The sequence below is a fragment of the Odocoileus virginianus genome, chromosome 21 (assembly GCF_023699985.2).
Source record: "Odocoileus virginianus isolate 20LAN1187 ecotype Illinois chromosome 21, Ovbor_1.2, whole genome shotgun sequence".
Lineage (NCBI taxonomy): Eukaryota > Metazoa > Chordata > Mammalia > Artiodactyla > Cervidae > Odocoileus > Odocoileus virginianus.
Window position 1 is genome coordinate 47425746 of NC_069694.1, and position 16778 is coordinate 47442523.

At 39.0% G+C, this 16778-nt stretch overlaps 1 protein-coding gene across 1 annotated transcript in view; it reads left to right on the top strand.

Moving 5' to 3' along the window:
• Positions 1-16778, top strand: part of EGF (epidermal growth factor) — a 96477-nt gene that overhangs the window by 18216 nt on the left and 61483 nt on the right. The window contains 5 exon segments of the mRNA XM_070452276.1: positions 2614-2748; positions 2751-2809; positions 4814-4995; positions 5406-5633; positions 8121-8323. Coding sequence (XP_070308377.1) covers positions 2614-2748; positions 2751-2809; positions 4814-4995; positions 5406-5633; positions 8121-8323 — 807 coding nt within the window.

Here is a 16778-nt window from a genome sequence, read left to right on the forward strand (position 1 = left end):
ACGGCAAGTGACCTTGTGGGCCTGAGAAGACGAAGGTGTCTTGCTAATCTGCTTGCCAGTATCCTTAATGTGTTCACTTGGTCCCATGAACTTTCGCCCCCAAGGCCCAAAGTAGACAGTTGATTCCTCCTCTCATTTACCTGGGTGGGGCCACTCTCTCAGATGCAGAGCAGATGAAGGGGTGCTGGTTGTGAAATATTGCCGCCCACCCACCCCCAACCCTTTCAATCAAAACCCCGCTTTTTGTGATTAACCTCTGTGCTATGGAAGCCCCAGATCTTCAATGTGCTCCAAACATCCTGGGCTCCTTTCTAATTCCTGAAGATCCCCTACTAATCCCCAGGTTGAGAAGTCAGAATTTCCGTTTGATTTGCTGGGACCTGTTTGCAGTCTTTGTGTTTGCACTGCTTAGAAGTGATTTTCTATGCATTTTCTTCTCACTGAACTGCACCCAAAATAAACGCTGTAGGCTTTGACATGGGAAAATTTACTTGTTCAGACATGCTCACCCTGCTGACACATCCACAGATTGTACCACGCACCTGTGATATGAGTCCTTGACAGGTCTTAAAAACTGCTAACATATTTATCATTTCCAGCATAGTACAGACTAATGACTATTTCACTAGGACTAGTCTTTTAACTTTCTTTTAAATCATATTATAATTCATTTTTACAATACTCAGCCTAGACTCTGGTTTACATAAAACAATGTTAACAATATAGGGACGGCGTTTGGAGGGGAGCAGAATTAAAATGAGTTACTTGAGTAAAATGAAGATTGTGATGTCGTAACTCATGACAACCCAGAGCGAGGCACGAGAGAGTGCTGGATTGGGAAGATAGTACCTGAGTTCTAAATCTAACTCTGCCACCAACTGTTGGTGGGACTTTGGGAAGCATCGTCGAGTACCTCATCTGAACTAGATCTATGATTTCCAAATTCGGTAGGATAAAAGAATCACCTGGATTATCTATTCAAAAAACAGATTTCTAGTCCTCAGCCCAACCTTACTGAATTGGAATCTCCAGGGAAGTGATCTGCCAAAGACACACAACACCCTGTGTGATTCTTTTGAACAATTTTGGGAAACACTGAGCTAGGTAATGTCTAGGTCTTCTAGTTCCGAGAGCTAGGATAAAATCCTGAATGCTAGAATTCACCCGTGAATGAGAAAAATCTTAGGATAATATTTGTTATATTTAGTATTTTTATAAATATTTTTGAAAAGCTATTAAGGTTAATGCTATGGTTTGTTTTTTATGGATTTCAGTGTTTTTCAGATTTCTTTTTTTCTCTTTAATTCATCAAATGTAATATACGGCCTGTACAGCCCATGTTGTTATACCACGGGTAAATGAGATCAGGATGTGAAAGTTCATTATTATTATTGTTAGTAAAATAACTACCATAGGGTAGAAACTGCTTTTATTAATTTGTTAAGTCTGCTAGTTTCTTTGACTTTGTTCCTATTGGTGAAAATATTAGAATGGAGTCACCCTGGCAGGGCAGTGAGAATATGTTGGAATTCTTTCCTAATCCCCCACTTATCTTTGTGGTTACCTGGTATTGTTATCTAAAGGCAGAGTGGCAGAAGCCTCCCCACCCTCAGTAAGGAAAGATCAAGAAAACGAACCTTTTCTAATCCTGGCTGCAGGGATTGAAATTGTCCCCTGTCTTGGAGCATCACATGCAAGCTCTGTGTGAAGTCAGCTAGAATTTCTTCTGAAATTTCCAGAGAAAGATATCAGATTCCCAAGCAGGTACTGAGTACGTGGGAGTCAGACTGGGTAGATGGTAATCACCTAGAACAGAACAGAGTCTCAGGTGTGGGGTTAGGATACAAGGCAAGGCCTTGTAGAAATCAAGATGTCCAGTGAGGTCCACTACTCAGATTTGGCAAATAAAAATATAGACCACTCAGTTACTTGAGTTTTGAATTTCAGGTAAGCAGGGAACAATTATTAAAGATAAAAGATGTCCCATGCAATATATATGCAATTTGAATTTAATTGGGAGTCCTAAACTGTTTTTTTTTTTTGGGAGTCCTAAATTTTATGTGGCAATGTTAACAGGAACAAACTATTTCAGAGCTTTCATAGACAGCATTTGAGTTTTTCCTGCTTCTACTTAAGACCTCTAGGTTTCACCATGTTCTTCTCTGTCAGTAACCTGGAGGCTCTATTCATAAGGTAAGACTAGAGGGGGGAGAGATCCATTTCCCAAACAGTAATATCTGTAATTTTATTTCTGATTTACATAATTAGATTTGACACTCATACAGACCCTCTGTATAACAGAATACAGTAGGTGGTTTCTTTTTGAACATATAATATTACTAAGCTAGGAAGTGTCTTTCTCTTCAAACAGTTGTTTTTCTTTTCATAAGTTGGCAACGTTCATTTCTTACAATCAATTTGTGGAGATGATTTATAAAATTAATTATGAACATCTACAGGAATTCTTTATCCTCTAAACAATGGTATTTATTTAAAATATAAAATCAGGACTTAAAAATTAATTCTACTTGTGTTATTTGTCATGGGGAAGTATTTTGTCTAAATCAGACAAAAGAGCATGGAAAATATACTGTTTGGTTTCTTCCCATGCAGGTCCTGTGCCCTTCTTAATTTTCTCCCTTGGAAATAGTATCTTTAGGATTGACTTGAAAGGAATGAATTATGAACGATTGGTGGCAGATGCTGGCGTATCAGTGATCATGGATTTTCATTACAGTGAAGTTGTAGTGAAGTTGTCTTTGCAAGACAACTCTTGCAAGAGTCCATTTGAATGGGACAGAGGCAAGAGGTAAAGTAACATTTCCTGTGTCATTTGAGGGATTTTTTTGAACAGGCTGTCAAAAATGATAAAGCAAAATTTGTAACATTCAGATAAATGAAAATTATTACAATGCATCCAGCATATGTAGGTATTTAATCTGCATCTGTGCTATCATATTATTGAACAAGCCCATGCATGTGGCATTGATATTCAGAAGTCCCCAAAAGAGAAAGTGAGGATGTCTATGTAATTTTGGAAAGATGTAAGTGTAATAAGCCAGATCACCATTTTATGGTTAAGACAGATTATTTACACCATTATTTTCTATTCTAGTGGTTCTCAGCTGGAGGCAAGTTTGCCTCCAGGGACCTTTGGCAATGTCTAGAAACATTTTGGTTGTCACAACTAGAATGGGGAGAAGAGAGAATGTGTTAAGGGGCCAGAGGCACTGCCAACCATCCTACAATATATAGGACAGTCCCCCAAACAGAGAATTATCAGGCCCTAAACATCAATTGTGGTGAGGTTGAGAAGCCCTGTTTTATCTGTTTAAAATCTGTCATGGGTTTTTGCACCTGAAATTTAGGAAGAAATTTTTTTTCTTCTCAAGGTGTTTGCATGCTGGAAAAAAATAATAAAGCAGGAGATAGATAGCAATATATTTTGGTTCAAGCACATACAAAAGATCTTTAATCTTTCTTCTTAATTAGTAAAACCCTTAAATGAGTCCCAATAGGAATGTTTCTCCTGGGAAGTGAATTATAGAGAGCAGGTGGCTTCACCTTCAGTATTTATCCCCAACACAAAGTACCTACTGTTTGCTTTTGTGTTTTTGTTTAATTTTTGTTTTTAAACAAAATTTTCACCCTCCTAAAGCCTCAATTAGGTGCTAATTTGTTTTACCACATCTCTAATACTTGCTAATCTCACTTTTAACAAAATGGCTACTCATTATTCTCCAGCCATCCATAGACCAGTTCCAAAATCTTGAGTTTAAGAATCTGGAGGGTTTATTGTCAGAGAAATGGAAAAAAGCATTAGATAGTTGGGAATTTGTGGCAAATCATTAGGAACAGATTGGCCTGAAGCCTAAAATCCACTAGTATTAGTCCCTCCTTTGTTAAAACATTGTTTACAGGAGACAACCTTTAAAAAGCAAATAGTTTACCTGCGTGAATTAATATATTAGCAACTGATTAAATGGATTGGCTAGATTACTTCGTATGAAATGTAGGAATAGCACAGATTCTGGAGACTGATTTCTGCCCAACTCTGTGTTCAGTGACTTCATGTTGGTAGTTGAAAACCAGAGATTGTGGGACTATTTCCACCACGGAAATTTGCTGTGGTGCAAACCAGGGCTTCCTCCTGTCTCTCACCCTCCACCCTGTTAGAGGACTGGTTTACTTGCACAGCATGAAATTAGAAGAGGTTTGATTAAGTTGTTTTTATAATGAGAAAGCATAAAGAAAAGCCCTGCTATGAGGATCCTGGGGTCACAGCCGGAAGGGTGAGGACTTGTAGAAAGAGCAGGACTTGGTGGAGAAGGTGCTAGAAGAAAAGTGGGGGCCCTAATGCGAAATCTACTTCATGACCCTATGCACAAACTCCAAGGCAGTCTTGCTAGCATTTAGCAAAGCTTGAAATTGGATTCAGGCGAGAATCTGGGAAATTCCACTGGCAAATGGAGTTGAATAAACTAACTGTAAGGTAAAATTGAAATTCCGCCATTACTGTAGTTAAAATTATTCACACATTATGACTGACTGCCTAATTTACATAAATAGAGAGTAAATTTTCATTTCAAAACTGTGATATAAATTCTATGCCCAGAAATATTCACATGGGAGAATGAATATTGCTGCATCTGAACAATGGCACAATATCTACAAATAGTTTATCATTTAAATAATTTTGGGAAAGTACAAAAATGACAATTACTTAAAAGAATAAACTTTGTTGTATAAAAATAAAACAATTTTGCTGTGAATGGATAAATACTAATAACAATTTAAAATTTTGATTTTACAGAAAGTATGTGATATAGATAAAAATGTTTCAGGAATGACAATAAATTGGATCAATGAAGAATTTATTTGGTCAAATCAACAAGAAGGAATCATTTCAGTAACTGATATGAAAGGAAACAATTCCTGGGTTCTCGTAAGTGCCTTAAAATATCCTGCAAATATAGTAGTTGATCCAGTAGCAAGGTAAATTCTGTTGGCTTTGGACATTGAAATATATTTCAAAATCTGATGAAAAGTCAAGGAATCATAACATTTTGACTCAAACGGGCCTCCTGATTGAGACAAAGACCCTCTCTTATGATGCACAAACCCCATTTTCAATAGGGCATTTGCCTGGATTTGAACCGAAGCAGGCTCCCTCTACCAATAGCATCTTGACTACCAAGGTTTCCAACTAGAGAAGCAAAATTCTCCTTCTAATTTGAAATCACATGGAATTGCAGTAACAGGGCAATAAATATTTGTTGAATTGAATTTTCATTCAAATAGTCAAACTTGTTCTGTTCAGACCTCTGGGGACTACTGGAACATTGAAAGAGTCAACCATTTAAGTGACCTGACACTCACTGAGGTGTCTCTGTGATATGTTTGCCGTTCATGTTTTGGTCTTCAGAGGTGGCTGGCAGCCTTCACAGAGCAGATCTTGGTGGTGTGGAAGTGGAGCTTCTGTTGGAGACATAAGAGAAAATTGCAGCTGTATCACTGGATGTGCTTGATAAACGGCTCTTTTGGATTCAGTACTATAGAGAAGGAGGTGATCCTCGTATTTCTTCCTGTGATTATGACGGCGGTTCTGTCCTTTTTAGCAAATATCCCCTGCAGTAAGTTTTGCTTTTGGTGTAAAATAAAACACTTGCCATTTGGAGTTTGTGTGATAAATGAATTTTACTTTTGTCAGCTAAACCGATGTAGTGGTTTAGCACAGATTTTGGGGTCCAAAAGACTTGAGTTCAAGTCCCAGATATACTATTTATTAGGTGAGTGACTTAGATAGGTTACATGACTTCTCTCATCTTGCTTCCTTTAATGCGAGTGTTGGAGGATGGAGGGAACAGGAAGTGCCCACTGAATTGAAAAAGTATCTTGAGATTGAAAAAGAAGGCAGGCCACTCCATACAATCAGTGGATCAGTATATTTTTGGGTAACTTACAGGGTGGGATCAGGTGGATAATGATCCGAAAGCATTTGTAGCTGCACTCCATACTGTGAAGGGGCCATTGAGACAAGTTTAGAGTTAACCTAGGGTCTAGGAGTACATACTTGGAAATAGGAAGTGCATTCCTAAGTCAAGAGTCATGAATGAATAACTTAGTCTTGTGGGTGCTGAAAATACAACAGTGAAGGTCCTCATCACGTTTTGGTGACCAATAGAGCATAGAGGCTACTCGATCCTAATGATTATTAAACCATATCTGTTGATTACAAGATGCACTGGAGAAGGAAATGGCAACCCACTCCAATATTCTTGCCTGGGAAATCCCATGGACAGAGGAGCCTGACAGGCTATGGTCCATGGGGTTGCAAAGAGTTGGACATGACTTAGTGACTGAACAACAACAATTAATTACAAAGCCTTTGACAACAGAAGTTATTTGCTGCACAGTACAGTCCTGAGTAGGGTAGGGTCAGTGGAAAGACAGGAGAAACTATACAGGCCTGATATGCTATCAATTATGCTGACAGCCATATAGTGGGGATAGTTTGTTGTTGCCGTTTCTAAGTCATATCCAACTCTTTGAGACCCCATGAGCTATAGTATGCCAGGCTCTTCTGTTCCCATCATCTCCTAGAGTTTGCTCAAATTCATGTTCATTGAGTTGGTGATGCTATCTAACCATCTCATCCTCTACTTCCCCCTTCTCCTTTTGCCTGTACTTTTTGCCAGCATCAGGGTCTTTTCCAATGGGTCAGCTCTTCATATCAGGTGGCCAAAGTATTGGAGCTTCAACATCAGTCCTTCCAGTGAATATTCAGTGTTGATTTCCTTTAGGACTGACTGGTTTAATCTCCTTGCAGTCCAAGGGACTCTCAAGAGTCTTCTCCAGCACCACAGTTTGAAAAGCATCAATTCTTCAGCATTCAGCCTTCTTTATGGTCCAACTCTCATATTTGTACATGACTCCTGGGAAAACCATGGCTTTGACTATACAGACATTTGTGGGCAAAGTAATAGCTTTGCTTTTTAATATGCTGTCTACATTTGTCATACCTTTCCTTCCAAGGATTTTTAATTTCATGGCTGCTGTGACCATCTGCAGTGATTTTGGAGCCCAATAAAATAAAGTCTGTCACTGCCTTCACTTTTTCCCCTTCTATTTGCCACAAAGTGATGAGACCAGAAGCCATAATCTTAGTTCTTTGAATGCTGAGTTTCAAGCCGACTTTTTCTCTCTCATCCTTCACCCTCATTAAGAGGCTCTTTAGTTCCTCTTCACTTTCTGCCTTTAGAGTAGTATCTGTATATCTGAGGTTGTTGATATTTCTCCCAGCAATCTTGATTCTAGCTTGTTATTCATCCAGCCTGGCATTTCTCATGATGTGCTATGCATATAAGTGAAATAGGCAGAGTGACAATATACAGCCTTGTTGTACTCCTTTCCCAATTTTGAACCAATCAATTGTTCTATGTCTGGTTCTATCTGTTGCTTCTTGACCCACATACAGGTTTCACAGGAAACAGGTAAGGTGGTCTGGTACTCCCATCTCTTTAAAAATTTTCCAGTTTGTTGTGATTCACTTAGTCAAAGACTTTACCATAGTCAACGAAGCAGAGGTTTTTCAGTGGGAATAATAGTAGCACCTATTACTTGAGATTATTGTGAAGATTAAGTAAATAAATAAATAAAAATAACAGAGTATTTGGCTTATAGTTTTCACATGCTGGTTAGTTGTTTTTTTTTTAAATTATTATATCCTGTGCTTTGTAAAAATCTATGTTTCATTTGATTTGCTATCTTGCCAGCAACTAATCTAGCTGCCTTTAGTGAGAGCAGAAATTAGGCATGTGAAAGTGACGAAACCAGCAATCCACTCTTATTCTGTGTCTATTTTCTTCTTTATTTAATTTTCACCACAATTACATGCTAAGTAGCAAAAACAAAAATGAGATAATGGATCTGAAGCTAAAAATATGTCCTATTAATTCAGATTATGACTACATAAATACAAATTTAAACTTAATGTTTGTTTCTAACCCTAAATGAGAAACATAGGTGATTAAAATTCAGACCATAAGTTGAAGTGAAACTTTAATAAGTCCAGGAAGAAATATTCTGCCATTCTTTATGCTTTTCTCCTGTTGTTTTAGGCACAGTCTGCTTGCAGTGTCCTTCTTTGGTGATCGTATCTTCTATTCAACATGGAAAAAGAAGACAGTTTGGGTAGCTAACAAGCACACGGGGAAGGATATGGTTAAAATCACCCTCAGCTCATCATCTGTGCCACCCAGTGGAATTAAAGAGGTTCATCCGCTCGTACAGCCCAGGGCAGAGGGTGATGCTTGGGCAACTGGTGAGTCATCTTTGACCTCAAACAGGGTCCGGCACGTAGACCCCACTTATCCACATACTCAAGACAGACATTTAGGAGTCATCCCTGATTTCTCCCACTACCTCACCCCAATTTTCAGCCTACTGCCAAATCCTTTCCATTCTACATTCTAATGCATCTCAAATGTCCACTTCTCTCTTCCACTGCCACCACCATAGTCCAAACAGCCGGCATGTCTTGTCTGGCCTGTTGGAGCAGCCACTTAATCTTTTCATTTTCTCCTCTTGCTTGTAAACAGTAAATCTGATGGGTTAACTCCTCTACTTAAATTCCTTCAAAAGCTTTCCTTTGCAATTAGATTGTAATTTAACATTTAACCAGGCCTATCAATATTTGAGCAACTTGATTTAGCATTCTTTCCTCCTCCCCTCACTGGGCTCTGACACAGAGCTTCTTGTAGTTGCTCAGACATGCCAAGCAAGAGGGCACAGCGGATGGACATGTTAAGGTCAGCGCACCTTTTCCTCTTGCGGCCCATGTTTATCTGCCTTCTGAGCATTTCTACTTGGATTTCTTGAAGTGCTGCAGGCACAGAAGGAATAACTGACCCACTCACTTTCCCTTCCCTTCTGCCCAACTCTTCTCCCTCCAGTGTCTGGTTGGAGACCTCCAGGTGTAGGCCTCGGTGAGTGGCATTTTATCTCCCTATCCCCAGGCACAGGTCCATCCCTGTGAGATCACTCTCCAACTCCTAGCAGTTCCAGCACCTACCGTCTTGTGCCCCTCTCGGCAGCTCTCTGTCCCTGGGGTCCACTTCATCAGTGTCCCTGACTCCCTCTGCCATGCTGCAAGGAGCATCACCCTTCAAAAAGGAGAACCCAATCTTGTCATTCCTGGGTTAAAACACTCAACTGCCAATAATAAAACCAGTTTTTTTTTTAAATTGAACTGGTTCATAGTGGCCCTGTTTGTATCTCAGTTTCCTCTCTTACTATTCATTATAGTCAGGGCTGCAGTCATCCTCAAAGTTTCGATTTTGTCTTACCCTAGGAGGCACGCTTGCTCTCTCCTCCAGCCTTTCAGCATGATTGGGAACACAGTTTCTCTCTCTTTCTCTCTTTTTTTTTTTTTTGGCTGCACAGCTTGCAGGATCTCGGTTGACCAGAGATTGAACCCAGGCTGAGACAGTGCAAGCCGTGAATCCTAATCACTGTTCCCTGGTGGTTCAGACGGTAAAGAATCCGCCTGCAGTGCAGGAGACTAGGTTCAATCCCTGGGTCAGGAAGATCCCCTGGAGCAGGAAATGGCAACCCATTCCAGTGTTCTTGCCTGGAAAATCCCATGGAGAGAGAGCCTGGACGGCTATAGTCCATGGGGGTCACAAAGAGTTGGACATGACTGAGCAATGAACAATTTCTTTCACTTTCTTTCAAGCTACCAGGGAACTCCCTGGGAACACTCTCTCTAATTCACAGCAGTGACTTACTCTTCATCCTATAAGAAATATTAATAGCTCCAATATCTCTTCTTTCAGGAACCCCTTCCCTGACCAGCTCACTGGAGCCTCAGTAGCTCTTTTTAGAAAGTAGCAGATTTCCCATCACAGAGCACTTATCATGGTTTGGTGTAACTGTCTGACTTCCTCAGCTTCCTTAGTCCTGTGAGGACAGAGAATAGAACTCTCCGTTGTATTTCCAGTGCCTAGAGGACATTTAATAAACTGTAGTAGAGGAAAAAAATAATTAAAAAAAACACCTTTTGACACCTTCTCCCCTCAATAATACCATAAGGAACAAGTTCTAAAGATATTTAATATCTGAGTACATGCTGCCTCCCTTACATGTTATAAGCCCTACACCCACCCTTGGCCAGATAGTCTGCAGGGGGCTGCTCCCTTTTGTATGTTATGAATGAATCCCAGTGCTTTAAATCATTTTTCCTGCAACAGGTCTTTGCAGCTCAGCTCTGTGCAGTGCTTGAGTCACTCAGCTGTGTCTGACTCTTTGGACCTCATGGACTGTATAGCCTACCAGGCTGTTCTGTCCACGGGATTCTCCAGGCAAGAACATTGGAGTGGGTTGCCATGCCCTCCTCCAGGGGATCTTCCCTGGAGGGTTCGAATCCAGGTCTCCCTCATTGCAGGCATATTCTTTACCATCTGAGCCACTAAGGAAGCTCTAGTGAGAGTCTTTTTCAATCTTTTAGACTCTTTTGTGCTTCAGAGACTTTTTTTAATTCCTTAGTTAATTGGTCTAGGTTTCAGGGAAAAGATTTGGGCTAGGAATAATAGATTTGGGGATCACATAGGCTTCTGAATAGGAGATAAAATAGAAAATGGCACAGGGTGTAGTGCTCTTAGAAATAATAGTAATAGTCATGACTATAGAATGGATGCAGAATGATCTGCTCTGGGCTATGTTATCTCATTTAATCTTAACCACCCTACAAATCATGTGATATTAGTACCATTTTATAGGTTAAAAGCTGAGGTTCAGCAATGTCACAAATGCTTATTTAAGGTCACACTGGGGTAGACCTGGGGTTTGAACCCAGGCAGACTGACACCATGCTGCCTCTTCAGCTTTTCTCTCACTATTGTCTATAATTTCATCTCTTAGATTTGCCTTACTTGTTTTGGGAAAATCTGTAATTTGGCATATTCTTGTCTATCCATGGCATGCTGGTGGTTAAAAGCTTCAGTTTGCACATATCAGTGGGACCCAAATCTTATTTTTTCTTTTAAAAATGTTTTATAGGAACTCAGAAAATCAATCTCTCTCTCTCCTCTCTCTCTCTCTCTCTCACACACACACAGAGTCTCTCTCTCTCTCTCTTCTCCTCTGTCTCTCTGAAAAGAGACTGACTTAATCTCACATTTTTGCATTTTTGTTGTCATGATTAAACTTACGAGGCAACAGTGCTCTTGTGCCTGCCCTGACATCTGTACAATTACAGCCATTCCTCTGTACCCATGGGGATTTGTTCTAGGATTCTTGCCAATACCAAATCCAAGGCTGCAATAGTCCCTTATATAAAACAGAATAGTACTTGCATGTTACCTAACATCCTTATACTTTAAATTATCTCAAGATTACTTATCATACGTAACACAATGTAAATACTGTGTAAATAGCTGTAAATGCAATGTAAATACTATGCAAACCATTGCAGGTGCAAGGCAAATTCAAATTTTGCTTTTTGAAACTTTATAGAATTTTTTTAAAGAATATTTTCGATCCATGGTTGGTTGAATCTACAGATGTGGAATGCACAAATATGAAAGGCAGATTATATATGAATCTCAGAGCCAGTGTGGAAACTTTGTTTCAAGTTCAACATTTGGGGAATTTGCAACTATAGTTTTGCTGCTCACAGATGTTCTTTTGTAAAAGGCGCAAATAATTCTGCATTCTTCTGTAATTCTTTAAAATGTTGATTCCAGTTTAAAGTTCATAAGAGAATTTCAAGAGCATATTCTTTAGAAAATATAGGACATCTGTCATCAACACTATTTAAAATACTTTGCGTTCATTTCATGCACAGAAATATTGCTGAATGTCATTAATTCTGAGAGGAGAATTGCTTTTGCCTAAAAGTGTACCTGTTTATGAAAGTAGTTAGTGTAGCTAAAGCTGTCCAGACGTAACTCTGATTCATTTTGATTATGTCATTGCTAGGGTTTCTACTATAAAACCTTGGGGTTTTTGTAAAACTTTTAGAAAAGAATCATCCTAGATATAAATATGAGTATTTTTTTTTCATGTAATTTTTCTGAAATGTAAAAATTGTGGTAAAATGCATATAAAATTTATCATCTTAGGCTTTCTTTTTTTTACTGTGCCGTGTGGCAAGCAGGATCTTGGTTCCCTAACCAGGGATTGAACCCATACCCTCTGCAGTGGAGTACAGAGTTTTAACCAGTGGGTCACAAGGGAAGTCCCTCATCTTAACCATTTTTAAGTTAAGATGGCAGTAAGTTCATTTATGGTTTGTGTGTATGTGTATGCAGCCATCACCACCACTCATCTCTGTAAATGTTACCATCTTGTAAAACTGAAACTCTCCACCCGTCAAATAACAACTCCCGGTTTCTGCCTCTTCTCAGTCCCTGGTTCCCACCATTCTACTGTTCTTTCCATTTCAAGGATTTTGTCTCCTCTCTGCCTCCTATAAGTGTAATCATGCAGTATTTCTCTTTTTGTGACTAGTTTATTTTACTCAGCACAATGTCCTGAAGATGCATCTGTTTTGTAGCATGTGTTAGATTATTTTTTTTCCTTTTTAAGCCTGAATAATACCCCATTGCATGTATATATTCCATTTTACTTATCCATTTATCCACTGATGAATAATTGGGTTTCTTCCACCTTTTAGCTATTGGGAATAATGCCACTAAAAATGTGGGTATACAGATTTCTTTTTGAGACCCTACTTTTAATTCTTATGAACATATCATCAGTTGCAAACTATTGGATCACGTGGTAATTCTATTTTCAGTTTTTTGAAGGCACATGACACTACTTTCCACAGTGACTACATCATTTTACATTCCCAGTGACGGAGCCCAGGGTTTCCAGTTTCTCCATATCCTCAACTACACTTGTATTCTCTGGTTTCATGTAGTTTAAATTGGCAATTTGAGTACCCAAATCTGTTGTTTCTTCTAGAAATCTTAGCAAATTATGGATTTCTATATCTTCCTAACATTTATAGATAGCTATAGATATTTTCTTAATGACAAGGATCATATTTACAAAGATTACACACCACTGGGGCAAGAATAGGACTGATTTGAGTGAGGCAAAGCTGGGTTTTTAATGCAAGTTTGCCCTGACACCAAATGGCTGCCATTTGAAATGCCTTTTAAATACTTTGAATAGCTCTTCATCATTTTTCTATCTTTCTTGCTGTTGTCTCTTCTTGGTGGTTTCCGTATGACTTGCCGTGGCCTCTATTTATTCTCTGAGGCTTTCCCCTGCCATTTGTTTGTTGAGGAATCCGGATCTTGTCCCTTAGAATTCCCCACATTCTGGACTTTGCAGATTCTATCCCCATGGTATCATTTAACATGATTGTGTATAAACTGGTACTTTTGGCCTAGAAGCCTGATCAGATTCAGATTTTTTGCAAGAGTACTTTATAAGTGGTCATGCAGGTAGTACTGTGTGCTGCTAGTGACCAGGCCAGAGGGCATGTAGTGACTGGGTCTCCATTCTCCTTGTGATTTTCAAAGATTGGTCAGTGATTTAGGTGTTACCAGCCTGGTCAGTCCGTTGTAGAGTTTCCTCTCAGCCTTTCATATAATGGCTTTACAAGCTATTGATTATCATTGTCTAGAGCCATTTTTTCATTAGCGTGTTGAAGTAATGACATTCTAACTCTATTACTGCTTTATTAGTTGAAGAACTTTTCCAATCAGGTATATGATTCCCCTGAGGAGCATCTTTTATTAAAAAAGGTAAATTAAATGCTTGATTTAATCTTTCCCTTACTCTATCTGTTTTCAGAATAAAGGGTTAGTGTATCCTCCAGAGGTGACCTTTTTATTTATTTATTTTTTGTAAAGCATCTTTATAAATTCAAGGATGTAAAATATATTTGGCATGTTTTTATCCAATGCAGTTATCATTCTCAGACTCTAAATTTCACATTCTAAATTATACCATCTTTCTTTAAGAAGAGTCATGGCATGAGGCATCTAGTGGTGGGAAGAGTGACCAGTAACTAACCCTTAGTGGTCTGCAGTGCTGGGCCGAGGCTGTGTCTGGGCTCAGCAAGAGAGAACTCTGGAGTCATGTAGCCACCCTGCCTTGGGTGGAGAGGACTGAGGCGTGGTGGGGAGGAGATGGGTGGAGGCCTGCACACCATCATCATGTTGTGGGCTGGCCAAGCTCCTCGGAAACAGGTCTAAAATACACAAAGACTGAGTGGGCCTTTGGTTAAGGCTCTTCTGTGAGTGAAAGGCATTTATTTTTTAACTGCTCAAAGACTGCTGATTTGTTTACTTTCTGATTCTTAGGTTTAGATGGATAATGATACCAAGTAGCTAAATTCTGGCTAAGTGATTTTCTACTATAATTAAGAATTGCAATAACACAGAATAACCTCTCTTGTTTCTTCCTCTTTCTTTTCTATTAACAAAAAACTCCTATATTATACTGTTTGGGAGGTTTTTTGAGCAAGGTGAGTGAGCCATTGATTCAGGAAACTCACTAATGAAACAGACAATAAATAAAACAAAAATCATGAACATTTATAGAAAAATATACTATGTACATTTAATTTACATATAGTAAAATATGTAATATTTTATACATATACATATGTAATATACATATAAAAATATAGTATAACATCTGTTAATATGCTAATAACTGATATATATCAGTAAATAATATCACTAATATGAATGTGTTTTTCTATAAAACCCATTGTTCTATACACACACACCTAAGTATACATATATACATGTACACATACACACATGTTATCTGTAGTAAAGAGATGGGGTGTATCACAGAAGACTGGAATTCAAGCCCTGGTCCTACCCCTTATTATCTATATGTGATCCTAAAGATACTATTTCATAATCTGTAAAATGAAGACAATTGCTCTACACAGCTCAAGGACTTGTTATGAAAATAACGTGATAGTATAAATGCTTTATAAAACATTATTCAAATTTTGTAACCATTGGGGTTGCTAAATATTCAGTTACAAGAATGACTCAAGTGAATGGTTTCAAATGGAAGAGACTGGAAAGGCTTTGTTGATGACGTGAACCTGACACTGAATTTGAGGTTGAGAAAAAGGTGTGATCAGTGGAAAGAAGCAGGCTCGGGAATCCCACGTGTGTTGTTTCAGAACTGGGCCAAGGTAAAAATCTATAGTTTGCTTGGCTATAGCAAAGCTCATGAGGGCTTGTGTGCCGGAAAGTTATTGAAGGCGCAGTTGGGGGTGGACATTAAATTCCATGATTAAGGAGCTTTAATTTGATCTCAAAAAGTAATCAGGCTGCACTGCTGAGCTCTGGGAGAGGTGTTATCTGAGGTCAGCAGCAGCATTCTGAGTGCTGGCTTCTACCTAATTTGAGGCTAAAGAACAGCAGAAGATTAAGGAGATTAAGCAAAATACAGCTCTCAATCCTCTGTTTTGCCACTTCCTAAAATGGCTTTTAGGTGTTGAGTGTCTGAATTCAGGTCACATCATTAGCACAGCCATTCAGAGTAGAATAGTGATTGCTTTTCTCCTATGTTCACCACTGAATAATAATGTATATTGTTAATAAGTATCAGTAAAACCATCGGCCTTGTGGTATAGTAAAACGAGTACTGTTTGAGTTCTAACCATCACGCGAGTGTATGCTCCTCGGTTCTTTGTCTCGTCACAGCAAAAATTTGGAGTGACGGACATTGAAGCCCCCTCGGCGGGTCGCAGCTCTCGGAGGACAGACCGTGTTATAGCTCTTAAATAAATCAGTGTTACAGCTTAGCATTACAGCTCTATTTATTTAGATAATAGCAGGAAAATCCATCTTTGAGGCATGAGGGCACGTCGATCCAAAGACGCGACGAGAAGATCGCCCCATCGCGCGGGAGAGAGAGAGAGAGAGAGAGAGAGAGAGACAGGGCTTCGGCTCCTGTTTTTATATGTTTCTCTGTCCCTGGGCCTGTCTTATGTAAACTGGGCCTAGGCAAGAGCATTGTTTGTTTTATCTGAGGGTCTTACTCCGGTCCTCGGACCTTCCTTTGTTCTATTTTTGCGGGCTTTCCCCTTCCAGGTCTTTTAGCCACCGCCATTTTGGACTCTTTTTCCCTATTCTAACTACCTAACATAACTCTGAGGTTGACTGGATATTCAAGGAGAAACCAAAGGGAGATAAGTTGCAGGTTTCACTAGCACCAATTTTTGTGCATGTATTCCAGATGTTTATAGCACCCCTGTGTGGTAAAAGGCACCAGGTTAGGTGCTACTTGGACTGTACATGTGAATGGGATACATGCCATACCTTCAAAAGCTTAGCGATTAATGAAAAAGAGACACATATATGCACATACATATACATATATAATTGTGATGATAATGGCAATGTCAGTGATGATAAGAACACACAGGAGAGCAGGTGAGAGGGAATAGAAAAGTACAAGAAGAAAAGAGAAAAATAACAGTGAATCTAGATGAAAGAGCAATTTCCTGTATCCTAGACACTCACTGTTTTCTTCATAAGTCAGTTTGAATATCCCTTAACGTTTATAAGCAGTAATTAAAGTTTGAGAATGTTTAAAGATGTAAACTTAGAGGAATTTACAACACACATCTGATTATGGTATAGAACCACAATGTTTTTCTCAGTGAGAGATTTCAGGGGCTATCTACTTCAACACTTTTATTTCACAGAAACTGAAGTCAAAGAGATAAAGTGATTGTAAGTAAAAGAACTGAGACAGAACTCAGTTTTCCCAACTCTTAAGTGCAG